We start from the raw sequence: 27,234 nt of genomic DNA on the forward strand, positions 1-27,234 counted from the left end.
ACTTACAGTTATATAGCACCTCTCATGACATTGAACTTCTCAAAGTACTTTTAAAGTGTAGTCATTGTTTTAATGTTGAACACATGGCAGCCGATTTGCACACAGAAAGATCCCACAAACAGCACTGAGATAATGACTGGATAACCTGTGTTGGTGATGTTGGTTGAGGGATAAATATTGGCCAGGACACCAGGATAACTCCACTGTTCTTCTTAGAAAGGGTGCCATGGGATCATTTACATCCACCTGAAAGAGCAGATGGGGCCTCATCTGAAAAACAGACATGTTGGTAGGGTTAGACAAAGAGGGGTTGGGGGTGGGGGGGGGGGGGGTCATATGGAGCATAAACACTGACACGGACCAGTTTCTGTGCTGTAGACTCGATGTAATTCTACGCTTTTAATTGGGACAATAAGGAGATACTGGGTTGTTCCAGGGTTATCAAACATAAAATCTAACAAAAGTGCTTTCCTTTTCAAAGGGGCACAATTACTAAATGAGAAATAAATCATGCAAAGAGTAAAAAAAAGAAACTTAAATTAAATAAGAATATTATCACTCGTGTCTCCATGTCATTCCAGATAGCTCAGATTTCTGTTGTGGCTCAGTGGGACACAGGTTCAAGCCCCAACCCAGGCCCATGGGACTTGAAGACATGATCCACAATCCAGGCTGGCGCTCCAGTACAGGACTGAGGGAATGCTTCACTGTCAGAGGGACCATCTTTCAGGTGAGATGTTAATCTGAGGCCCTGTCAGCTGGATGTAAAGATCCCATGGCCACTATTTTAAAGAAGAGCAGGGGAGTTATCCCATGTATCCTGGGGCCAATATTTATCCCTCAATCAACATCACAAAAATCGACCATTATCACATTGCTCTTTGTGGGATCTTGCTGTGTGCATATTGGCTGCCACATTTCCTACATTACAACAGAGACTAAAGTACTTCATTGACTGTAGGGCGCTTCGGTGAAAGGCACCATATAAATGCAATTTCTTTTAAATTCTCCTCCTGGGTTATTTTGGAAAACTTTCTTCCCGTTAAAAAGTTACTGCCAAACTCTCTTCCAACTTGATTGACTCTGTAACCAGGGGGCGTGGACAAGCCATAGTAACAGCACAGCCAATCAGAGCCCGTGGCGCCGGGGTTCGCAGCCAATCGGTGAAGGGGACAGTCCTTAAAGGGGCGGGGGCGGTATCGGCGGGTTTTTTTTTCCTCTCTCTCTGGCGGCGGCAGCGATGGCGGAGCGCAGCCGGAGCGCGGCGGCCGAGTGAAGGATGAAGGAGGAGGCGGCCGGCGGGAGGCGGCGGGCGCGGCGCAACCCCAGTCCGGGGCCGCCCGGGGACCCGAGGGAGCGAGGCGCCGGCCGCGGGCATACTCCCCCGTCCCGGGCCCGCAGGCTGAGCCGAGGTCCCAGGCCTGCAGCTAGGCCCGGGGCAGCTGAAGGTGAAAACTCGCCGTCAATCTTGCTCAACCAACCTCCCCCTCATTGCAGCTAAACACTGTGTGGACGGCCAGGCCAGAAGACTGGACAAGTTATATTTCTGTGTGCACCCATCATGTGCAAGATGGTGATTTCTACCCTCCATAAATTGTGCTCATCCAAAACTCTGCTGCCTTTGTCCTAACTCACACTAAGTCCTGTTCACTGCCATTCTCACTGACCTACATTGTACTCCAGGTTAAATCACGCCTTGATTTTAACATTCTCATCCTTGTTTTGAAATCTCTCCATGGCGTCGCCCTATCTCTGTAACTTCCTCCAGCCCCACAACCCTCCGAAATATCTGCATTCTTCTGTATGCTTGTCCAATTCTGGCCTCTTGATCATCCCTGAGTTTAATCGCTCCTCCGCTGGTGGCCGTGCCTTCAGCTGCCTGGGCCCCAAGCTCTGGCATTCCCTCCCTAAGCCACTCCGCCTCTTTTACCCCTTCTCTCTCAAAGGCCTGCTAGGGTCTGCAATTGAAACGCGACCCGAGCCAGATAGAACCGCATCCGACCCGGCCCAACCCAAACCTGACGCGTGGCGTCGAGTCGGGTCGCCATGCTCTGCTGTCTCCTGCTTTAATACACGCTTTAAAACTCGCCTCTTTGACCAAGCTTTTGTTCACAGCTCCTTATGAGGCTTGGTGTCAGAATTTGTTTAATGTTCTTGTGCAGCACCTTGGAATGTTTTAGTATGGAAAGGAATTATGCAACTATTGTTTATACAGTATTTGGACCCAAATAGTACATGACTGAGCAAGGGGTGGCAATAAGACTAATTGGATATCTCTTTCAAAGCCAGTCCAGGCACTATGGGTCGAATGGCCTCATATGTTGCATCATTCTGTGACACAGGAGGGGGGAAATCATGTTTAACCAGTTTATTGGAGTTATTTGAAGAAGTAACATGCGCTATGGATAAAGGGGAGCCAGTGGATGTACTGTACTCAGATTTCCAAAAGGCATTTGATAAGGTGCCACATCAAAGGTTATTGTGGAAAATAAAAGCTCGTATTGTAGGGGCTAACATATTGGCATGGATAGAAGATTGGCTATAATAAAAACAAGAAATGCTGGAACCACTCAGCAGGTCTGGCAGCATCTGTGGAAAGAGAAGCAGAGTTAACGTTTCGGGTCAGTGACCCTTCATCGGAACATCGGAGTTCCGATGAAGGGTCACTGACCCGAAACGTTAACTCTGCTTCTCTTTCCACAGATGCTGCCAGACCTGCTGAGTGGTTCCAGCATTTCTTGTTTTTATTTCAGATTTCCAGCATCCGCAGTATTTTGTTTTTATAGAAGATTGGCTAGCTAGCAGGAAATAGAGTAGGCATAGATAGGTCATTTTCTGGTTGGCAAAATTAATGATTGGTGTGCTGCAGGGATCAGTGCTGGGGACTCAACTTTTTACAATTTATACAAATGATTTGGATGAAGGGACCGACTGTATGGTTGCTAAATTTGCTGATGAGACAGTTAGGTAGGAAAGTAAGTTGTGAAGAGGACATAAGGAGACTACAAAGGGATATAGATAGGTTAAGCGAGTGGGCAAAGATCTGGCAAATGGAGTATAATGTTGGAAAATGTGAAATTGTCCATTTTGGCAGAAAGAATAAAAAAGCATATTATCTAAATGGTGAGATATTGCAGAGCTCTGAGATGCAGAGGGATCTGGGTGTCCCAGTGCATGAACCACAAAAGGTTAGTATGCAGGTACAGCAAGTAATTAGGAACGCTAATAGAATGTTATCGTTTATTGTGAGGGGAATTCAATATAAAAGTAGGGAGGTTATACTTCAGCTACACAGGGCATTGGTGAGACCACATCTGGAGTGCAATGTGCAGTCTCATTTAAGGAAGGATGTAAATGCATTGGAAGCAGTTCAGAGAAGGTTTACCAGACTAATACCTGGAATGGGCGGGTTGTCCAATGAGGAAAGGTCGGACTGGCTTGTATCCACTGGAGTTTAAAAGAGTAAGAGGCAACTTGATTGAAACATAAGATCCTGAGGAGTTTTGACAGGGTGGATGTGGAAAGGATGTTTCCCCTTGTGGGAGAATCTAAAACTAGGGGCCACTATTTAAAAATAAGGGGTCATTTGAGGTGGACATTAGTTCTCCCATTTAAGACACAGATGAGAAATTTTTTCGCTGAGGGTCGTGAGTCTTTGGAATTCTCCTTAAAAGGCGGTGGAAGCAGACTCTTTAAATATTTTTAAGGCAGAGGTAGATAGATTCTTGGTAAGCAAGGGGGTGAAAGGTTATCCGGGGTAGGAGGGAATGTGGAGTTGAGGTTACAATTAGATCATCCATGATCTTATTGAATGGTGGAGCAGGCTCGAGGGGCAAAGTGGCGTACTCCTAATTTGCATGTTCGTATCATGAGGTTGCTGGATTTTGCCAGCCAAAGAGATTCAGGGATATGGAGTCACGGAGGGTGGATGGAGTTAAGATATGATCTCATTGAATGGTGGAACAGGCTCAAGAGGCTGAATGGCCTCCCCCTGTTTCTATAAGGTACTCAAAGCACTGTCAAAAGGAATTTTTTTTATTCGTAACAGAACAATGGGAAGAAGGTGAAGGAGGCAGCTGGGTATGGAGTGGGTGGAAGCATATCAACGGTCGAGCAACTGCCAGTGGTGCAGTGGGTAGGACGGACAAGGAGAACTTCTGTATGTATAGGGGCAAAAACGTGCATGTAAGTACATAAAACTGGAGGGAACCTAATGTAGGAGGGATAAGCCCACGGAGGGATTTGAAGGCAACTTGCTAGGGATGGTAATGGGGATTGTGGGCTGCTGTACGGATGAGGGCGATGGCATTTTGAATGAGTTGAAGCTTATGGAAGATTGAGGTCGGAAAGCTGGTTAGCAGAGTGGCAGAAGTTGAGTCTTGAGTTCAAGACATGAATGCTGATTTCAGTGGAGGTGACAGGCTGCAGAGATGGAGTGGAGGTGAAGGGAGCAGATCTGTGGGAGATTTTCCATGTCCCTACTCAGACAGTATGTTAAAAGCTATATACTGCGGCCATTATTTTCAGTTGTAAAATGGTTACATTACTTGGTAAAGAAAGCTTTACACCTTGCAAGCTCCTTCCTAATAAGACCAGGAGCTTAACCTGCTAACATCTAGTGAGAGAGGGGTTCCGAATGAATATGCCTAAGCAGATAACCGCATTAGTGATTAAGACTAAATAAGGTCATATCTACACTTCCATTGTGCAAATAGCTGCTTCATGAAACCTCAGACCTATCTTCAGTTAATCTTGCAGCTGAATTGCCCTCATTAGGTCAGAGAGGGATCTGTAGCAGTAGTAATTGGCATGTAAGCATACTTTGCATTCTTTAAACCTTGCCCATAGACCACGGATGTCGGAATCTGCCCTCCCTGCAGTTGCCAGGGGTTCTGTTTGAGTCAGTTGGTAGCTCTTTTGCCTCAAATCTGGTTCAAGCCCCACTCCAAAATGTAAGGAGTGCTGCATTGTTAGTACATTATTTTGGTTGCAACTTTAAATAAAGGACCCATCGTCCATTTGAGGTGGACATTAGTTCTCCCAGTGTCCTCGCTAAAACATTACCTGTAAAATCAGATTAACTTGTCATATTTGTTTGCAGGAGTTTGCCATTTGTGGGGTTTGTTGTGTGCAAATTGGCTGCCGTATTAACCAACACTTACTTCGAATGTAATTTATTGAGTATTCTGAACATGATAAGGCACTCGAGTTCCTTATCTTTTCAAGCTGCTAGAAGCAGTAATGGGGGGAAAAGACATTTGTATTGGGTGCCTCTGCCCAATTGAAAGAAATGTGGGCTGATATTGTTCTGCATCAGTGAAAACTATAGCAGTGGCTTAGAGAATATTCTGAAGTCCTTTCACTTTGCCCGTGATTTACCTTTAATGGTTATAATCACCTTGAGAGCTCTCGGCAGTCATTCCTGAACAGGGCGGTTGCCTACCAAAAATAAAGTTCACTCTTCCTTATCACCCATATTTTTAAGCGGAACCTTCTTGACTGAAGCATCACAGCTTGCAGTGAACTCTCCCCATCTCTATGCAAAGCAATCATGTTCTCAATCTCAGTAAGCTGTCCTTAGTAAGTGTAATACTTCAAAGTTAGTGCTGTTAAAAGAAAGCTCTTGATTCATACAAGAAACATTCAAATGAAAACTTCTGTAAAATGCCCTTGCATTTTAAATGGTTAGCACCCTCAAAATATTCCATCCAATGCAACAATGTGTCCCTTATTTAGGATGTTCTTTCTGTTTTTTTGTTTGAACTGGTCTGCAGTAGAAGTCAGTAAAGGTTTTAATTTTAGACACTTCAGAAATGTTAGAATGAAATGCACAATCGCTGTACATTCAGAGCTCGTGCTCCCTAAGCACGCAATGGTATTAACTTTCAACTTTGGGAGTGGGAAGCTGGTGTCATTGAGGCTGATTTTCAAAGGCATTGCAATTGAGCGCATTTATATCACACTGATGACCCCAGTTTTCTACTCCTGCTGCAGTTTAAAGCTGTTTTCAGCAGTGGTTCTTCTCAGTGCCGTAGCTCAGCCTTGAATTGCTGCTGTCGAATTAGAATCTACAATCTACTCCTGATAATTGGAACCCATTTTCACACTTTAAAAGAACTTGATTTGTCTGGTAATTCAAGTTAAACAAGATATGGAGAAGTAGCAACTTAATGCTGAAAATGATTGAATTTAGATAATTTGAATGTAATAACTTTGAATGAGGATTGCATATGGAAAGTAGAATTCAGCAATTTCATGTGAGCATGAGCATTTAAAAAAACCTGCCTCCGACTTTAGAAGGTATTGACTCCTCATTGCATTCGGATAGCTTCCTTTACCATATCCTGCAGAGATTATTCACACGTGCCCTGGTTGTTGGCAGCCTGTTTGAGCAAGGGTGAGGATTGGGCAGTACAGCTGAGTCTGCCCCTGACCTCTGCTGACACCCATGCATGCACATCAAAGCAGGAGTTAATTGGATGGTAATTAGGAGTGGGATCGCGAGCTGCCTTTTTCTCCTCATTTAGTGCTTTAGCACCTCTAGTCCTGTTATGGGTGAGATTAATGCAACACACACAAATGAGATGAATCTGGGACCCTTTGGATGTTGTAGAGCCCTCGGGGAGCCATGAAGGTAGTTTTTAATAAGTAATAACTGAAAGAATGATTTCCCTTAGTTTATTTGAATGTTCCTTATTCGCAAAACACTGGAAGGTAATAGGTCATCTTATGAGTGGATAGCAGTTACATTGTAATGGTTGTGGTAAGTAAATTGGATCACTGGATTATTCTGCCGAAGTGGGGTTTTTCTCTCTCCTGATGTATTTCCTTTGTTCAGAATTAACAATGCATCCTAAGTTCACTATATAAAGAGTTGCAAAGAGCTATATGATAGTAATGGGGCCTTATTTATTTCAGATGCTACTTTGTTATAGTGAGGTTGAGTTCTTTCCCATGTTTCCCCTGTAAATGTGTTCATATTTCTGTCCTGTGCAGATGTTGAGTCATCTGAAATGGACAGCGCCTGTTCGAAAGAGCTTATTTTTAGCTGTATTTCAATTTCCATACCATCTTTAATCTGTATTTTTTATCTTCCAGAAATATTGTCAGATAAAACTCCGAAGAGGATATTGAGAAAGCAACAGCTAATTTCTGGTCACAGTTCCCCTGTTAATGATTCAGAGTTACAGCAGGATATTTATTGGGATCCGCACTCTCCAAACGCATTTAAATTAGGTAACATAACACATTATCAAGTATGTGAACAATCAGTCGTGCGTTCTTTTCTTTGCTTTGATATTTTTCTCACAGCCTTGCCTCTCCTCCTTTTGCCTGACTCCAGTTTCAGCATCTATAGCTGTTGAATCAGTTACTACACAGAAATATATATTGCCTATCGTGTTTTAATTGCTGTTCTGCCAAACTACTGTTTTAAGTAAATTTTAAGTATTTTATTTAAACCATTAGTATTAAATTGGTTAGCTCTATAACTTATTGTGTACATTTTAAAGGCAATTGTGTACATTTTAAAGGCAAGGCAATATTATTTGAAGCTGTTGTATTATGGTTATATGTAGGGTCCTACCAAATTTACGGCCGTGAAAAATGCGTCACGGACTGTGACGTCTCATGTCCTCCGTGAAATCAGCCATTTTGTAAACTTCGTGCTTTTTATTCATTGGCACAAGGCGCACCTCGCTGATTGCTGGATATGTTGCGAACATGGGCGGCGCAGTGGTTAGCACCGCAGCCTCACAGCTCCAGGGACCCAGGTTCGATTCTGGGTACTGCCTGTGCGGAGTTTGCAAGTTCTCCCTGTGACCGCGTGGGTTTTCGCTGGGTGCTCCGGTTTCCTCCCACTGCCAAAGACTTGCAGGTGATAGGTAAATTGGCCATTGTAAATTGCCCCTAGTGTAGGTAGGTGGTAGGGAATATGGGATTGCTGTAGGGTTAGTATTAAATGGGTGGTTGTATGTGGTCGGCACAGACTCTGGCTGAAGGGCCTGTTTCAGTGCTGTATCTCTAAATAAATCGTGCGTTTTAGTGATTGACACGAGGCTCAACTTGCTGATTGGTAGATGAAGGAGGGCGTCCAGTACAGTTTTGAGAGAAGCAGTCTCAGGTATTAGCAGACAAGTAAGAATGCCAGAATGAGCAAACCAAAAACGGCCACAACCATTACTGCAGCACATCAGTGAAAGAATTCAGAAGCCAAATTCTGCATATCAATGGTGGAATACTGTTTTATACAAGCTTCAATGTTTCGTTGGGTCACACGTGGCAGGCAACAGTTCACTGCCACTTAAGAGTCCGAAAGCCATCGCAGCAGAAAGAGAGCATCTAACACTGCACTGCGGGAAAACGAACATACGAAAAAAAAAGCTACAATTTCATCTCTTTTTAAGAAGTTGACAGAGTTCAGAAAATTGTCAGTTGATTACAGTGAAACTTGTGGATGCTTTTGCAAGTGGCAATATACCATTGGGAAAACTTGCTCATGCAAAGCTGCAGGTATTCATTCAATGTAATGTGCAAAATGGTGGTTGCTGGCCAAGTGCAAATAAACTATGACAGGACGACCAACTGAAGGTTTTTGCTGCACATTGTGAAATGATGAAGTCTCAGATTAACGCATGTGAGTCTTTTGCAATTATTTGTGATGAGTCCACCGATGAGCAAGACAACTATGTGCTGCATGTTTTTTGATTTTTATGCCTGGTAAGGCCGAAGATGTCAGAAAGCTAACAACAGTGCTCACAGACTACACCATGTAGAAGATGTTAATGACACCACATTTTCCCAAGGGATAATGTAAAACGTTTCAAAGTACGGTACAAGTTTCAACAAAGTGTCTGCTTTCGTTAGTGACAATGCAACTGACATGACAATCTTTCAAATCTGTGCTCCAAGGTGTGTTGCCTAATGAAAATAAATCAAAACTCGACTACACTTCCTCATAATCTGCCTCCTGTAAGGACTCCATTCCATTCTCCCAGTTTCTCTGTCTCCGATGCATCTGTTCTGATGGTGCAGCCGTCCACAACAGCGTTTCTGATCTGTCTTCCTTTTTCCTCAACTGAGGATTCTCCCCCACTGTGGTTGACAGGGCCTTCAACCGTATCCAACCCAGTTCCTGCACTTCTGCCCTCACCCCTCCCAGAACCGCGACAGGGTTCCCCTTGTCCTAGCTTTCCACCCCATCAGCCTACACATCCAAAGGATCATCCTCTGCCATTTCTGCCACCTCCAGTGTGATGCCACTACCAATCGCATCTTCCCCTCCCTTCCCTGTCAGCATTTGGAAGGGATCGTTCCCTCCGCAATAGCCTGGTACACTCCTCCATCACCTCGTCCCTTTCCCACGGCACTTTACCATGCAAAAGCAGGAGGTGTAGTACCTGCCCTTTTATCTCTTCTCCTCCTCACTATCCAAGGCTCCAAACACTCCTTTCAGGTGAAGCAGCAATTTACTTGTACTTTCAATTTAGTATACTGTATTCGCTGCTCACAATGCAGTCGCCTTTACATTGGGGAGACCAAACGCAGATTGGGTGACCGCTTTGCGGCACACCTTCGCTCAGTCCGCAAGCATGACTCCGAGCTTCTGGTTGCTTGCCATTTCAGTTCACCAGCCTGCTCCCATACCCACATTTCTGTCCTTGGCCTGCTGCAGTGTTCCAGTGAACATCAACACAGGCTCGAGGAACAGCATCTCATTTTCTGATTAGGCACTCTACAACCTTCCGGACTGAACACTGAGTTCAGTAATTTCAGAGTATGACTGGTCCTTTTTTATTTTTTATTTGATTTAGTTTTTTTTTTATCGTGCTTGCCTTAAACTTTTTTCATATTTGTGCCTTTGGACAGAGCTGTTCGTTATTCTGTTATTAACACTCTCTGCACTAATGCTTTGTCCTTCATCACACCATTAGCACACTCCCTTTGCCTTTGCCCCAAGACCACCTTGGCGGTTAATCTCTCCTGCCTTCTGCCCTATCATACACCTTCACTTTTGTTCTCTTTCCCACCCATCCCCACTTCACTTGCTTAAAACCTAATACATTTCTAACCTTTACCAGCTCTGATGAAAGGTCACAGACCTGAAACATTAATTCTGCTTCTCTCCACAAATGCTGCTAGACCTGCTGAGTATTTCCAGCACTTTGTTTTTATTTCAGATTTCCAGCATCTGCAGTATTTTTCTTTATTGTATTGCCTAATGCATATTACATGTAATGAACATATAAACCACCCTTCTATTTTTTTGTTATAAATCGATCATATCATGGTTTGTTGCGGCACCGTGAAAGTTACTATTTAAATATGTGAAATTCATGAGTCTTAAAATGCTTTGACCGCGAAGTTTGTAAGGCCCTACTTATATGGGTTCCTGTTTCCAGTTGGAAAGCCAAGTGAAGTTATTTATAATGTTCACTGTAAAACTAGGGCCCTGATTTATTTTAAACTGACTAACGTCTCTGCCTGAAATTGCTCTCAAGTATTTTAGCAAAGGTGTTGAGCATCTGTCTGCTCGTACCCCACAACATAATCTCGAACCATCAAGTTTAAAAGTAGGTGTAGAATCGCTTTTTTATTTCTGGTTTGTTGCAAAGCAGTAAAACCCAGCATCAGTTTGTTTGATAAGCGTTGCTTTAAAAAAAATTGAGCCAGTGTTGGCTTTATTGAAAACAAGTAATGGAATTTGAAGGAAATGAAAGGCTAATCAAAATTAATTTAACCTTCTGCTTTTCTTATGCAGACAATGGGAAGAAGAAATCTGTGGCTTATCAACATGTAGTGGAAATCTCTGACATTGTAAAGCGTATTGCTCCTAAGGTAACAAACTATCTTATAAGCCTACTATATTAGGTATGAGCAGTTACTGAGGTACTTTCAAATGAGCTCTAAATTAACTCGTCAAAGTTTACAAGTGTATGAAGGAAAGTGCCAATTTTACAAAGAATTAAATTGGATCTACACAGAAACAGGTCACTCAGCACAACTGGTCTATGCAAGTGTTTATGATCCACATGAACCTCTCTTTATGAACCTAACTCATCAGAATGTTCTATTCCTTTCTCCCTCGTGTGTTTATCTAGCTTTCTTTTTCACGCACCTAAACTATTTGCCCCAAACACTCCCTGTGGTAGCGAGTTCCACATTCTGACCACTCTGAGTAAAGAAGTTTCTCTTGAATTCCCTATTGGATTTATTGGTGACTGTCTTGTATTTATGGCCCCCTGGTTTTGCTCTCCCCCATAAGTAGAAGCAGTTTCTCTGTGTCTACCCTATCAAACCCCATCATAATCTTAAAGATGTCTGGAATGATATTTCGTTCGACTCCAAGGGTTGCTGATGGTGTTTAATGGCACTCTGGTTAAAATAATGAGTTAGGCGTAAACTAGAGGGAATGTTGTTGATTTGCTGTTATTAACAAGCTCGCTTACTAAGTTGCTACATCATTGACAAAGTTTGTAATATTCTAAAACATAAATTTAATTGTTTTTTAAATGATATAATTTCACTCATGAAGATGCAGTCTGCCATTAATTGAGATTAGCTAATTTAATAATTGAGCAAGAAGTGGTGCTGCGAGAAAAGGGACTTCAGTTTGCTTTTTAAAAATCTTTTCTGTCAGATCATGTGTGCGCACGCGCGTGTGCTCACTCATTTCATTTACTTTATACTCCTCTGCCTTGCTCTGTATACTGCCTGTGACTGAGAATAGTATTCCCAGGACTCTGCCCCTGTTGTTCTATATGTGTGATGTGTGGTGCCAGAGCAAGCAAGACACTGAACCACTTTTGCTTCCAGGCTCAAGCCATGGGAGGAGATATCTATCTTCGACTGAGACTCCGTGGTGATATCCCTTGAACTAGTCACTGGAATGTAGCCAAGTCTTAACTGCTCTGTTGTGAAACATGTTGGTGCACACACTCAACTATTTTTGTACACTTGAAGTTTTAGCAGTTAATCTGCCAGAACATTTTGTCAGGGCAATCATTTTGCTGCCAGTTTTTTGTTGTTTGAGCACTGGCAGTGTTAGCCAGTCACTCAGCGATCCAGTTGTGATGGGGGAACCTGTCCTTGTATCCTAATTGGAACAAGAATGCCACAATGATAATTCCAATTTCTTGTGCAAGTTGTGTATATATGTAAACCACAAAAATCAACCAGGAGCATAACCTTGACTAATGTTTGATCTGCACCCCATGCCTAGGGGCACTAGCCAATTATGATGCCTCACAGCTGCTCCAGCTGATAGCCAGTAATTCAGCACAGAGTTGCCTATGTTGGTAGCTTGTAGTTGGTATGGTTCAGTGCCTCACTCAGTCATTATAATCTGGGGTTGACTATGCAGATTAAATGGGTCACAGAATGCAATTGCCAATGAACGGGCTGAGATTGAGTAATGAGAGTTAATTCCAGCTAAGTCATGGCTACACCATGGCCGAATATCAGTTGCCTTAGATTTGAGCTGGCAGGCTGTTGTTTGGCATCATCCTAACGTGTTCTTGGGGAAAGGCTTAAAATTATTGGGCGGCACAGTGGCGCAGTGGTTAGCACCGCAGCCTCACAGCTCCAGGGACCCGGGTTCGATTCCGAGTACTGCCTGTGTGGAGTTTGCAAGTTCTCCCTGTGTCTGCGTGGGTTTTCTCCGGGTGCTCCGGTTTTCTCCCACAAGCCAAAAGACTTGCAGGTTGATAGGTAAATTGGCCATTATAAATTGTCACTAGTATAGGTAGGTGGTAGGGAAATATAGGGACAGGTGGGGATGTTTGGTAGGAATATGGGATTAGTGTAGGATTAGTATAAATGGGTGGTTGATGTTCGGCACAGACTCAGTGGGCCGAAGGGCCTGTTTCAGTGCTGTATCTCTAATCTAATCTAATCTATATCAGTCAACCTGTTTTTGCCAATGTTGGCTCGTAGTTCTTGAGTGTGTGTGTGGAAGATGAACAAATGAACAACATTTGATTACCTATTTCTGTTAGTCTTCACTTTGTGCATAATTATAATTTTCCTTTGGCAACAGTGGTCCCTATTAAGTGGAATTCTTCTGTTATCTAGTTTTAGTGTTTTCTTAAATATATAAACAAGGTAGAAATATCTACAGAGTGTCACGATTGATAATTAATAGTCGCTTTTGTTTTTGGGATAAGTAGCAATCTTCCGAAGTACCTCTGAACGTGTGGCTAGGTGAGGATGCAATCCAGTGTAGCCCTACCGTTTCTTTTCGAGAAAGGATCAAAGGAAGTAATTCAAGGTATGTGCCACAAACAGACTGTTTTAAAGCATTCAAAAAGGTTAAAGCAAGGCTGTCGCTAGTGTTTGCTTATAAATCAAATTTTGCTTTGCTGTTATTATAGAACATTGGCATAAGCATTAATTAAAGGAATATATAAAGCTGTGCATCAATAGGTTTATAGACAAGTCATTTTGCTAAGGGAAGCAGTAAACTTTATGACGATGCTTGGCTAAAGTTGATCTTTTCTGCATTGTTTCACAGGTGAAATTGTTATAAGAAGTTAGTTTAAAAATGAAAATATCATTTTCGGACGTCACGACAGCTCAAAATGACAAAGTAGTTTAATGTATTTCAAAGAAAAAATGTTCATATTTTACTTTTGCTTAATGTCCTTATATAGACAGAATTTGTTACTAAGAAGTATGAAATACACTGTTAAAATAGCTTCTGCAGTTCGTTTGTAGGAAAATCTGTTGAGATTATTTGGAGCAAGTTGTGGGCTTGGTGTTTGCACACCTGAGTGTTTCTGATGCTCAAAATTGATAGCCGTTATATATTGTAGAATCCTTTGGTAATATCCTGAAATAGTCCATTCACAAAGCTGAGTTAAAATGTTTCATGTCAGATAAATCACTGTGAACTTTAGGTTTTTCTTTGGGCAGGCTTTATTTACTCGAGTTTCCTGGAGGCACTCAGTTAGCAACATTATGACTTCATTGGGTCGCCATTCAAGTTTAAAGAGACCTGAGAGATGCTTCAAGTTTGAAAACAAAGCCTGAACTTGTTTACTTTCAAATTACCACTTTGAGATGCTCTTGTTCAGAGTGTTATTAAATTTAACTCTGCTTTAAACAGTTTAATATTTTCAATTTAATATTGCCACTGACTCCATTCCTGTCTCTGCCAATTGTCTGAGGCTGAACCAGACTGTTTGGAACCTTGGTGTCATATTTGACCCCAAGATCAGCTTTCAACCACATATTCGCCATTGCGAAGACTACCTATTTCCACTTCCGTAACATCGCCGACTTCGCTCCTGCCTCAGCTCATCTAGGGATGTGAGATTTTAACTACAAGATTAGGTTGGCGAAGCTGGGGTTGTTCTCCTTGAAGCAAAGGATGTTGAGGGGAGATTTGATAGAGGTGTACATGATTACGTCAGGTTTAGATAATGTAGACAAAAAAAAGCTGTTCCCATTAGCTGAAGGTACAAGGACTAGGGGACACATTCAAGGTTTAGGGCAGGAGGTACAGGGGGCATGTGATGAAGAACTTTTGTTATGCAGCGAATGGTAATAACTTAGAACTTGCTGCCTACAAGGGTGGTGGAAGCAGAGGCAATCAATGATTTCAAAAGGAAATTAAATGGGCACTTGAGGGAAATAAATTTGCAGAGCTGTGGGGTTAGAGAGCCGGTATGGACTCAGTGGGCTGAATGGCCTCCTTCTGTACCATTATGACTCCACCTGATGAAAACTTCATCCGTGCCTTTGTTACCTCTAGACTTGACTATTCCAACACACTTCTGGCTGGCCCCTCAGATTCTATTCTCCGTAGACTTGAGATCATCCAAAATTCTGCTGCCCATGTCCTGACTCGCACCAAATTCCATTCACCCATCACCCCTGTGCTTGCTTAATCTACATTGGCTCCCAGTTAAGCAACACCTCAATTTTAAAATTCTCACCTTTGTTTTCAAGTACTTCCATGGCCTCGCCCCCACCCTATCTCTCAAATCTCCTGTAACCCTACAGCCCTCTGAGGTAAAAAAAAACCCAGAAAATGCTGGAAATACTCAGCAGGTCTGGCCGCATCTGTGGAGAGAGAAACAGAGTTAACGTTTCAAGTCGGACATGACTTTTTCTGAATAAGGGTGATATCTGACTCTAAGTATTAACTCTGTTTCTCTCTCCGCAGATGCGGCCAGACTTGCTGAGTGTTTCCAGCATTTTCTGTTTTTATTTCAGATTTCCAGCATCCGCAGTATTTTACTTTTAACCCTCCGAGGTTTCTGCGCTTCTCTAATTCTGGCCTCTTGAGCATCCCTGATTTTAATTGTTCCACCATTGGTGGCCATGCCTTCAGTTGCCAAGACATAAGCTCTGGAATTCCCTCCCTCAACCTCTCTGCCTTGCTTTCCTGCTTCAAGACACTCCCTAAAACCTATCTCTTTGACCATGTTTTTGGACTTCTGCCCTGATATTTCCATATGTGGCTCAATGTCATATCTTGTTTTATAACGACCCTGTGAAGCTCCTTGGGATGTTTCATTGCATTAAAGGAGCTATATAAATACAAGTTCTTGTTTGAAATTCATGCCTATTTTAGATGGTGAGCTATGCTTTAGTGTTATGTTCTGGGTCAGTTTTTTTGGTATCACATTGAAAAAAGTGAAATCAGATATAATTTGCAAATAGGCCAATTTTGATGCTTCAATATACATTTTTTTATTCTAAAGCTTTAGACCTGCATTTTTCAATGTCTTGCTCAGATCTATCTATTTGTATTGACTTGAGAAGAGGTCACTTTCCCCACTGAAATGGGTCACTTACGCTTTGCTGCTCATTCTGTCGAATGCGTGCATCTGGCTGCTCTCTGTACTTACGTTTTATCTAAGTTTCCCATTACCTGGTTGCTTTAATTTTTATCATTTGTATGCAGAATCTGATGCCTGTCGATTTCATTTGTATGCATCAAATCCTGTCCAGAATGAAGACTATTAATACCAGAAAAATAAAAAAATATTCTCTTTATTTACTATCAATTCAGTAGTCAGTATGATTTTCTGAAGCAGCAACTATGGTCCATTAATTGCTCTTGAAAATACCACTTTGTGCCATTACCATTTGGCAGAAAGCTACAGATATTTTAACTTGTACTTAAAATGCTATTAAATGGAAGAAGTGGAGCTTGTTTACTTATATGGAAGTCTCTTTGAGTCAAGATTTCATGCAAGCAATTTGAGATCTCTAAAATTAGTCGGGATTGCTGTGCACAACCTTAGCTTTCCATTCATTGTTCAATAATAATCGGTATGCTTGGGTCTGCAAATGAGACCCAATAGAACCTCATCTGACCCCGAGCCCGACCCGGCCTGAGTCCTTCCATTTTTTCCCTGTGTCTGACCCGACTGTTTTTCCCTTTGTCCCTTACCTGCACAAGCTTAAAATAACTAACAAAACCACCTTTAAAGTCCAATAAGTAAATTGACATCAGAGTGGCTTACTTGAGGTGTCAGATCCAGCCCCGCCAGGCCCGGAAGTGTGACCCGACCTAACCCGACACGTCGTTGGGTCCCATCTGATTTGGGTCGGGTAGCAGGCCTTTAATGTGTACTGGCCTATGAAGGGATGAAAAATTTCCAGACTGCTGCAATCATAATTCTGCATATGCATTGAGTGTCCAGTTTCATTGTAATATTTCTTCAGGATAATTGAACCTAACAACTTAATAGACAATGTTGATTTAAAAATCACAGTATTATAACAGTATTTAAAAACATGTTGTTCAACCTATGAACATATCCATTGTCAATCTAGGCTTCATTAAATACTTTCTTGGAGTGTCATATATTGATTTTTGCTAATTATAGATGAAGTTCTGTAGTTGTGGGTTAAAATGTCCTTAAAATAGGAAACAAAATGTCTGTACAAAGAAATTCATTTTTTCAAAACATCTTTTAAAAGTAGCATGTGAGAATTTGTCAAGTTTTTATTCATTTTAGATTTCAAAGGAGCACAGAGGAAGAATTGATGAAGTTAGCAAAAGAATTTGACCGAAACATGGTGGAACAAGATGTCACTTATAATCAAGAAGCCTGTGAAGTTAATCGGACTCTCAATTATGAAGATTTGGAACCAACACTACATACAGAGCAACCAAACTATGACATTGCAGCATTGGAACAGATACCTGGGACTGGAACTACTGAGCTGGAACTACTACATGCTGGAGACAGCCCCCTTCCTGTATTAGAAATACATGGTCAGAATAGTAGTCAGACGTCACTGGATCTAGAAACTGAAGCTGCTGTCAATGCCTTGTTTGATGGACCCACCCAACATGTTAGTCAACCTCTGAGTCAGGGCATCCCGGACGATGACGCATCAAGTCCAAAAATAGAGGGTCATCATTCTGACAAAGCGGTCACAACATCTGCACAAGACGACACTGACCATGGCAAAGGCTCTAATTTAGTGAGGGTTAAAGAACAAATGGTTTCCCCTCTCACTTCTAAACAAATTCATGGCCCTCAAGCCTTGATGCCATTTGAGTTAGATCCAGGTAAAGGTCCCCTCTTTAACAATGCAGCGAGCTCAGAACATGAGAAAGGGCTTGCTTGTGAAAACATCACAACAGATTGTGAATTAGACCAGCAAAAGGAAACTAATGTTCAATTGAAAGGCAAGATAGCAACACTTTGTACACTTGAAACTAGTCCAGGGGATGATGGGTTTAATGATTGGGAAAATGATGACTGGATGGAAGAGGATTCTTTTGTAATGCAAATTACACACAACCCAGAACTTATTGCCACTCCCAAGGAATCTACACATTTCCCAAAACAGTCAAGTCATACCTTGGACGCTGCTAACCAGAATGGCGCAAATAAATTTAATGATTCGACCGATCCAAAGGCTACTTCTGGTATGGTACCGTCTGTTTCATTTATTCCGCAGTTGCAAAGTCCTGTTTGCAAACCCAAAGACACAGAAATGGTAGCCAAAACCTTACAATTTGAGAAAGGGTCTGAGAGACCAAAGCCAAGGGCTACTTTTGCACTACAAAGCAAATCTAGCAGTAAAGTGACTAAGCAGGAATCTCTCAACAGAAGTCAACAAAGCAAAGTGTTTAAAAGTGTGGTTAACACATTAATAAAAAAAGAACAGAGGAATTCTGAAGTTTCAAAACCTCAATGTGGTTCCCAACTGTTTAATGTACCTCTAACAGAATCAACTTACTTGCCTTGTACAAAACCTTTTAACCAACAGACATTGTATAGTGGTATTGTGCAGAGGACTACAAAGGATTCCCTTGTTTCTAATGGCTGTTCGGTGCTTGCCAAATTGAACACACTCGATCAGCTGGAATCTGGAAAACCCTCTAATGCTGGTTCACAGAGTAGGGTTGGTGTAACGGTGCAAAGTGCTCCACCTGCGTTTTCAGCTGATGATTGGAATGATGTGGAGTTCTACGACCAAATTCAAAACATGTTTTCTGAATCGGACAATCTGTGGGAAACTGGCGATGATGACGATGATTTGAACAGGATGTGCGATGATGTAGAAAAGCTGATTCAAAGCCAGAACTCTGAGGTGACTATAACCAGTGAGACTGCAGGAGTAAAAATAGCAAATGGTAACCAGAGTTTAAAAAACAGTGCAATTTTGACTTCAAACATGCAAATAGATCAGTTTACTGAAAGGCTTGATAGACAGCAAAAGTATTTAAATCAAAATCAATCTTCTCTTGTGTCAGAAAGCCACATCTTCTCTAAAGAACAGTTAGCAGCAAAACCAAATGCTGTACCTTCCACGAGGCATCGGCTAAAGCCTACAGGTTTGGCATGCACGGTGTGTTCTGCAGCTACACTCCCTACACATAGCCATCATTTGAATTCTGTAAGCAATTTCCAGGGTAAGGCTTTCTCAAACACCGCCAGCATGTGTGCAGTAGGTTTAAAGAAATCAGTCTCTACGCCTGGCTTTGGAAATGGTGTTGGCATTTCAAATTTACATCAGGCTTCAGTTACTGCAAACTTTGGCCATAGCCAGAAATTATGTACATCCACTGTAGCCCGGAGTTATACAGCTCCCAAATCACAGGGTACTGCTGGCATTCCCAGGACTGCACGATTTACCTTCACTAAAATTACAGATTCTTCTGTGATTGGTGTTCAGGGGAATACCAGTGGTCATGTAACACAAAGTACAAAGACTTTTGGCAACAGAGATCATGTAAAAAGCCCTATGGAAAGAAATGCTCAGTCAAACAAATTTCCCACAGCTACACGATATCCAGCAGCACCTCTGAAGAGACATTTTTCTGACTCGACTCTACAGACCAAAGGTGAGGAGGTGTTTTCAGCATTTCATGTTGAATTCTAGTAAAATGCAATATCCTATTATTAAATGTGTCTTTGATAACTAATCATATCTTGTTTTTCAGGCCACGCTGTACTTTGAAAGAAATGCTGTATCAGCAGGGATAATTTTCTGACTTTGCACTGTCAATAGGGAGCCTTACCAATGGGTTGTGATCAGAGCCTTGGGTGCACACGGGAATTTCTGTCATGAGCTCCCAGCCAATGAGGTTTCCTGTCAGCAGCACAAAGTGAGGAAAGTGATCCCCTGTCATTTAAAGAGTTGCCTTTGATCCTTAGTCAGCATTTTAAAAATTCTTTCCTTAATTAGTTCCCAGTATAAAAATTAATTCCTTGATCGCTTAAGTTGCATAGATGCAGTATTGATATTGTAACTAACAGGAATTCATTCCGCCCAAAACAAAGGCGATGCTTTTCATGTACTGTTGTCTTTAATGCAAACTAGAAAGGCAATAAATAAAATATGCTTGATTTTTAAAAAGGGAACATAATAACAAAGATGGTCTGTTTTGGAAGTAGTTACGGCAAAAGGCCAGTTTGTCAGAGCTCTGGAGCATCTGTGAAGGGGATTGCAAGGTTGGAGGAGGTTTCAGAAGGTAAGTTTGGGCGAGGGTATGGACTGATTTGAAGGCAAGATTTTAAAGTAAATTTGATACACCGGAGGATAGGGAACCGACTGACCGCAAGTCAACAGGGGTGGGGCTGCTGGGTGAATAGAATCCAGTGTGCTACGAGATACTGGTGGCTGTTGGAGGTTCTGGAGATGGTAGACTGGCTGTGGATTTTGGAGTAATCAAGAACGGAAATGACAAAAGCAAGGATCAGTGCTTTAAGGTGCAGGAAGGCAAGAATAGGCAGGTGAAATAATTCTTTGTAAATTGTGTAGTGAATATCCACTTTGACAGTGAGCAATTTAATTGACTATTTTCAGATGAGTTTTATGGTAAAATAATCATGGTTGGGGATCTATGTCAGCTGAACATTTTTCAAAATTCTGTTTAGCTAAAATTGAAACTTTATAAAGTGTTATATGAAATCGATTTAAATTATACATCTAAGCTTTTGTTTGTCTCAAAGGATATTGTTTTCTATGCTTTCCATTTGTGCAGTTGTGCAGAAGCCAGTAGCAAAATGTTCATTGCAAGAGATTGAACAAAAGAAGTTGGCAGCTTTGGCTCGGAGGAAGATGAAAATGCAAGCCAGCTATGCTCATTCATCATCTACATGACTTCACAGATCCAAAGGATGACTGGTTATTATAAGAATGTAATGAAGAAAGGAGCACTTGGCTGAAAGAGTACGCATTTTCAATCTGGCTCTACATCTTATTTCTCTCTGCAGTGTAGCTAGACAAATAAATGGAGACATGACTTGATTAGTCAGAATGAAAGTGTGTTTACATTATAATTAAGTTATTAAAAAGTACATTGCAGTATTTATTCCACTTATGTGTTTCTAATATCATGACTTAAAAGTCTTTGCTTTTTTCCCGTCCTTTTTTTCACCTTTCGTGCCTCCACTTGAAGGCACTGACTCTTTGCTGTGTGCCTTCTGACTGTTTGATTGTGGAAAGCATTGTGTCTGAGCCCAATCTTGAACAAGCTTAACATATGCAGCTTCAGTAGCAGAGGTGAGGGGTAGGAGAAGGAGCCCGGGGTTTTTTTCCCCTTTTAATTTAAGGATTTAGAGGTGATTTGAGGTTTCTCTACTGCCACCTATTTGAGATAAGCTAGTTTCACAAAGACTGAGCTTTGAAGCTGGACTGTCCTGGTATGTGTGACTGAGCCTTAACCAAATGAGTCACTGAAGAATCATACCTGAAAGCTTTCTAGAAACATTTTAGTCATTTTGCTTATGAAAACCTGTGCTGAGTTCCTCCAGAGTTATAACCAGTCACTGCCATCCTCTGCTGGTCTTTTCTGATTTAACTTCACAATTATGAGCTGCCACTGACATTTAAATAGTTTATCTATGATGAATTTGTCTTTTTGTATGCAAATAAGAGACCTTCATGAGAGATTATTGTTACTGTGCAAGACATTCTATTGTAAAAATCCACTGTTGGTTTTAATTTTCCTATTCCTGTTAATTTTGTCTTGCAACTTTTTTGTAATTCTTTACATTTCCTTGGGTTCAGATTCCCCTGGCAGTGCCCTGCACGAGGTATTCACCTAAAAATTTCTTTGTACGCCATTTGAACATTGCCATTAACTACGGCCCCAACAAAGTGTATGGAGAAGTCATAGAATGATACTATGATTTTATGTCATGGATTTTTATGTTAACCACTGTGCCACTGCTGGAAATTTAAACTCCCTTTCTCATTTTCTCAATTTACAACTGAGCTTAGTGAAGGCTCAGCTCCAAAATGCAATCTCGGACAAATGTTTAATTTGGGCTCAGAGTACCACCTGAATTGAGCTTTTGTGGCATTTTAATTCTGTGTTCATTGTTACATGACTGCATTAGAGTACTGTAACATTCCCGAGTAAATATTTTACTGCATAAATGTTTTCTATTTTTTTATACTCTACCTCAACAGACATTTATTGAAAGTATTCTTGATTGTGACCCACTTGATGCTTTGCAGTACAGTTATTAATTTAACTTTTTTCTGGTGACATAATGACTGAAAGTATTACTATCTCACCTTTTTAGTAACATTGCTGCTCTAATTTTAATGTCTTTTTTAGTTTGCACTACACTGGTAATGTCAGAAGCCTAGATCTTGGTTCTGCCAGAGAGCAATGACAATGTTTTGAATCTGTACCCTTATTATTTTCAGTATGTTTCTGCTAGCCTATGTACATAATACTTTGGCAACTGTACATATGTAAGTGTTTATGTATACCTGGTGCTTTTTAACCAGTGTCTAGACATCTAATTAAAAAAAATTGGAGGAGTCATTTGGTATTATAAAATGACAAACTAATCTACCTTGAATTTTGCTCATATGCAGTTCCATTTACTATTCCTGAGGGAATAATCTAGTTAAGTTTCTATATTTGGTTGAGTGCATGATAAGATTGTAGCAATATACCATATTGCAAAGCAGTAGTGAGGATTTTAATGTGCTAAGGATGCAGTACACTTACATCCACTTTTGCTGTCCAGGAGCAGACTTTGATTTTAAGAAAATGAAGGTTCAGTCAAACTGGTTTTAAATTGACTCTATTTTGAAGTCTGGGAAATACTGTGTAACATGCCCATTCAACAATCAAGAACTTGCTTCTTAGGAGCTGGGGCAAATGGGTCATGACTGTCTGATCATCTATCAGTCCCAACCAGGGTTCCCTTTAAAATTTAGTTGTAGCCCACAGTCCTTCTAAATTTTTTTCCACAGCCGCTTAGATGTGTTTATCAAAACGCAAGGATTGCGCGGTGCCGTTCAGGGTTGTCTGACCACTCACCTGTGCAGCTTAGCAGGAACATTGGTCTCACCTCCTGCTCCCTTAAACCTACTCCTACTAAAATGCCACCACCCAATTTTTGTTTTTACCCCCATGCTAGCTGATAGTGTAAATGGTTCATGTTCCTCAGGTACTGTTCCCCCTTCCCTTTCAAAACTGCAGTCCACCCCCTCTGCTCAAACAAATCCCACCCTTGGACCTCCTTGTCATTTAAAGCCATTGTCCCAGCTCCAACCTTCCATTTCTCTCAAGTTCATGAGCGAATCTCTGGCCATATTTCCTGCAACTTCATGTTTGAACCTCTGCGGATTTTCTTTGCTTCTGCTACAGCACTGAAATGGCCCATACGCAGTCACAAGTTGCAGCACTGTGACAGTGATCTATCCCACCCCATCCTTCTCAATTCTGCAGTCTTTGTCATGGTTGACCACAGCATCCTTCTCCAACGCCTCTCCTTTGTCATCCATTTGACTAGAACGACCCTCGCTTGGTTGAACACACAACTTATCCAGTTCGAGCCAGCAAATCTCTTACAATGATTTCTTGTATCAGCCCTGGACTATTAACTTCTGGAGTCCCTGAAAGATCTATCTTTGGCCCTGTCCTGTTTCTCAGCTACATGTTGCCTTCAGGTTCTACCTCTCCACCTTTCTTGCATCCATGACTGTTGGTCAGACATTGAATCTTGGATGAGCCACAATTTCTGCGAGGAGGAACCTTTTTATGCAGCAAATGGTAATGACCTGGAGCTCGCTGGTTCCGGGGTTGGTGGAAGTTTCAATCCATGATTTCAAAAGGAAACTGGATGGGCACTTGAGAGGCATAAACCGACAGGGATTGCTCTACAGCGAGCTGGCATAGACATGATGGGCTGAATTGCCTGCTTCTATGCTATTATGGCTCTGACTATAAACATTGCAAAAACCAAAGCAATCATCTTTGGCTTCTGTCACAAGCTCCATTTCCCTCCCTGGCCATTGTCTGGTTGAACCAGACTGTTCACAACCTCTGTCCTATTTGACCTTGAGCTGAGCTTCTGATTCCATAACCTCTCCATCACAAAGACCAGCTGCTTACACCTGCGTAACATCGCCGATCCCTGCCCCAATCTCAGCTTATCCGCTACTGAAGCCCTCATCTGCAATTTTGTTGCCTCTCGTCTTGACTATGTCAGACTCCTGGCTGGCCTCTCATCTGTCACCCTCCATTACCTGGACTTTATCCAAAACTTTGCTGCCTGTATTCTAGCCCGTACTAAGCCCGCTTATCCATCACCCCTGTTTTCGCTAATCCATGTGGCTGCAGATCCAAAAACGCCTCACGTTAAAAATGATCACTCGTATTCAAATCCCACCATGGCCTCTCCTCTTCCATAATCTCCTCCAGTCCTTTCAGAACTCTGTGTTTCTGCAACTGTGGCCTCTTGTGCAGTCGTCGCTCCTTTTTTTCTCAATATTGGAGGCCCTAAGCTTTGGAATTTCCTTCCTAAACCCCTCTATCTCCACCTCCTTTATAGCTCTCCTTTTAAAGAAAAAATATATACTTTTTTGATGAAGCTTTTCGTCACCATCCTGATGTCTCCTTTGGTTCTGTCAATTTCTGTCTGATAATCGCTCCTCTCCAACATCTAGTGTTATGATCTAGGTGGACCACCAACAAACCAAAAGAATTGAGTCCACTGTCTGACCCTAACTTAGGAATCCAAAAGCCAAATGGACAAGATTTCACTGCTATAAATTTCACTTTAACACTCAAACAAATACCAACATAAACAGGCTTACAGTTAAATCACGATCGATGCATATATCTTAAAGATTCCATGTTAATTAGCAGATGCATCAAGGAAAGTGCTTACAGTCTGCTGATCGGTCTCTTTTTTTTTCTTTGGTCTCCTTGTCTCGAGAGACAATGGGTAAGCGCCTGGAGGTGGTCAGTGATTTGTGAAGGAGCGCCTGGAGTGGCTATAAAGGCCCATTCTAGAGTGATCAGTCTCACAGCACAATAAAACCAGGATCGTTCTCCGGTAGCTTTTCAAGTCTGGTTCTGCAGGATGTGGATATGGGAGTAATGATGTCCTTTCGCTAGCGAGATGTGTGATCTCCCCTTTACTGGTTCGGTCTCCTCTCAAATCACCTCGTCCTTGCCCACTATCATCCTGACAGCATGGATCCCCTGATAACTGTTCAGTCACTGAAGACAATGGTAGAAACATGAATCTTCCAAGGGTCAGCTACCAGAAAATAGGTTCCAATTCAAAGAGCTTGTCCCTTTAACCAACAGCTCCCAGCTTTTTCCAGTTCAGCAGCCCTGGGAGACTCTTCTAAAACAACACCATGCTTTGCAGCTTTTCAGTCTCTTTCAACAACCAACCTCCCAGCTTTTCCAGCTGGCTTCTTGTGAAAAACCACACAGCCTTTCGTCGGCATAGAGACTAAAGAACAAACTAAGACTAAAAACTGTCAGTCACATGTATCTGGTTTAAAAAAAAAACTTTTCCTTCAGTAATGAGACTGTTTGTCTAACCTGGGTTCAACTTGGAAATGTCCCAGTTTCAAATCAGGGACTGTCTGTCAAACACAAGCTGCACAGAACTCAGTTTACACATGAAGACTCCATAACACTCGGGAGAACATAAGGGGATTTGTGATGTATGCAATTAGTTCAAGACAGTAACCAGGGTTTCTGTTTGGTCCCTAACATGCTACTTTACTAAGCATTGTGTAATGAAAGTCACCTGCCAGCTCACTGGGATTAAAGACAGGTTTTAAAGCACGGATTCACCAGAATTAAACGGAGAGTAAAAGAGTTAAATTATGAGGACAGCTTGCATAGACTATGCTTGTATTCCCTTGTGTATAGAAGATTAGGGGATGATCTAATTGAGGTGTATAAGATGTTTAAAGGAGTTGATGGGGTAGAAAGAGAGAAACTATTTCCTCTGGTGGGGGATTGCTGAACAAAGGGGCATAACTTGAATATTAAATCTAGACTGTTCAGGGGTGCTCTGAGGAAGCACTTCTTCGCACAAAGGGTAGTGGAAATCTGAAACACGCTCTTCCAAAAAGCTGTTTAGGGGGTGTCAATTGAAAGTTTCAAAACAGATTGATGGATTTTTGTTGGGTAAGGGTATTACGGATTACGAAGCATAGGTAGGTAGATGGAGTTAGGATACAGATCAGCCTTGATCTAACTGAATGGTGGAACAGGCTCACGGGGCTGAATGACCTCCTGCCCTTCCTATAAGGGTGACTTGTCAACAGGTACAAAGAAAACATGTGTTTCAAAAACATAGCTGTTCATCGTTTGTTGAGTAAATGAGCTTTATGAACTGAATGGTCTACATTCTATAATTTCAGACAATTTCCATGGTTCAGCTTTTGAGATCAGAACAAGATTCCCTTTTGTCATTTAATCCCACCCTATCACATACCTTTTCTTTTGTTGTTTTCCTCCTCTCCCCTTTTTCCTGCCTCTGCACTTGCCTAGAACCTGTTACATCTCTGACCTTTTCCAGTCCTGATGAAAGGTCATTGACCTGAAACGTTAACTCTGTTTCTCTCTCCACAGATACTGCCAGTATTCCTGTTTTTATTTCAGATCCGCATTTGCTCCTTTCCTGAGCCAAGGTTCTGAGAAGTGTTGGACAGTCAAAGGGAGAGTAGGGTTTGTGTAGGAAAAGTGACTACTCCATCAAGCAAGACCACTTCATTATCCCACGTTTTGATTTAAATAAATTCTTGTGGCAGTACATTCTCTTCAAAACTGCTCACTCTTGAAACAAGACAATAGCTTTTTGCTTGAAAATTAACCAGTGTTTTGTCTGTAATTCTATATTTAATTCCTGTTGCTGTGCTTAAGACAAATATAAATGTATTACTTTCCTCTTGGAAGCCAAAACAGCATTAAGAGAATCCAAGTTTTAGTCAAACTCTGAAATTAAAAAAAGCCATAGGCTCAGATTTGAAACTTTGATTAATTACTGTATTTTGTTAAATGGAGACATTTCCTTGGCCTCATTTTCCTCTCTTGAAACTGGGTTTTCCCTTTGGCTGGTTATCAAGTGGAAAATATTGAAATCCTTTTAGCATGGTTTCAATATACAAGTATTTCTCTGTGTGTTATTGACCTCATGTAGCTGAGGTGTGGGTTTCCTGAAACCTAAAGGCCCTGTTCCCTTTGCTTGTTAAGTCCTACAGTGCTGTTTACAACCATTTTAGTGTATATTGATGTTTTTGCAAAGCACAATCTTCATTACTCAGATTCGTGAGTTTGCAAACCTTAGGATTTCCTCTTGAATTCTTTGAAACTGTTTTTGCTCAATTTCTGTTCCATTCACTTTTTTAAAAAGTATTTAAATTCAACTCATCAGCTTATAATATTTCTTTGCCCCTGAATGATTAAGGAAACCAAATCAAACACAAAAGAAAGGTAGTATTTTCAACTGGAACATCTTGAATTGCATTTTCGTAAAT

At 41.5% G+C, this 27,234-nt stretch overlaps 1 protein-coding gene across 2 annotated transcripts; it reads left to right on the top strand.

Moving 5' to 3' along the window:
* The first annotated feature begins 1,196 nt into the window (after nt 1–1,196).
* etaa1a (ETAA1 activator of ATR kinase a) lies at nt 1,197–22,283 on the top strand. 2 transcript variants are annotated; one of them, XM_068044273.1, is made up of 6 exons: nt 1,197–1,448; nt 7,099–7,236; nt 10,760–10,836; nt 13,167–13,267; nt 16,974–19,318; nt 20,462–22,283. In XM_068044273.1, the coding sequence occupies exons 1-6, from the start codon at nt 1,280–1,282 to the stop codon at nt 20,578–20,580; spliced, it is 2,949 nt and encodes a 982-aa protein (XP_067900374.1). In that variant the 5' UTR covers nt 1,197–1,279; the 3' UTR covers nt 20,581–22,283. The 2 variants fall into 2 exon arrangements, with proteins under 2 accessions (XP_067900374.1, XP_067900375.1); XM_068044274.1 differs by lacking the exon at nt 20,462–22,283 and adding an exon at nt 19,418–19,865.
* The last annotated feature ends 4,951 nt before the right edge of the window (nt 22,284–27,234 follow it).

Source organism: Heterodontus francisci, chromosome 13 (genome assembly GCF_036365525.1).
Source record: "Heterodontus francisci isolate sHetFra1 chromosome 13, sHetFra1.hap1, whole genome shotgun sequence".
NCBI classification, from domain to species: domain Eukaryota; kingdom Metazoa; phylum Chordata; class Chondrichthyes; order Heterodontiformes; family Heterodontidae; genus Heterodontus; species Heterodontus francisci.

Coding starts and splice junctions, on each gene's coding strand:
- etaa1a (XM_068044273.1), top strand. CDS start 1,280: ATGAAGGAGGAGGCGGCCGGCGGGAGGCGGCGGGCGCGGCGCAACCCC. Junction 7,237..10,759: donor TCCAAACGCATTTAAATTAG/GTAACATAACAC, acceptor TTTCTTATGCAG/ACAATGGGAAGAAGAAATCT. Junction 13,268..16,973: donor ATCAAAGGAAGTAATTCAAG/GTATGTGCCACA, acceptor TATTCATTTTAG/ATTTCAAAGGAGCACAGAGG.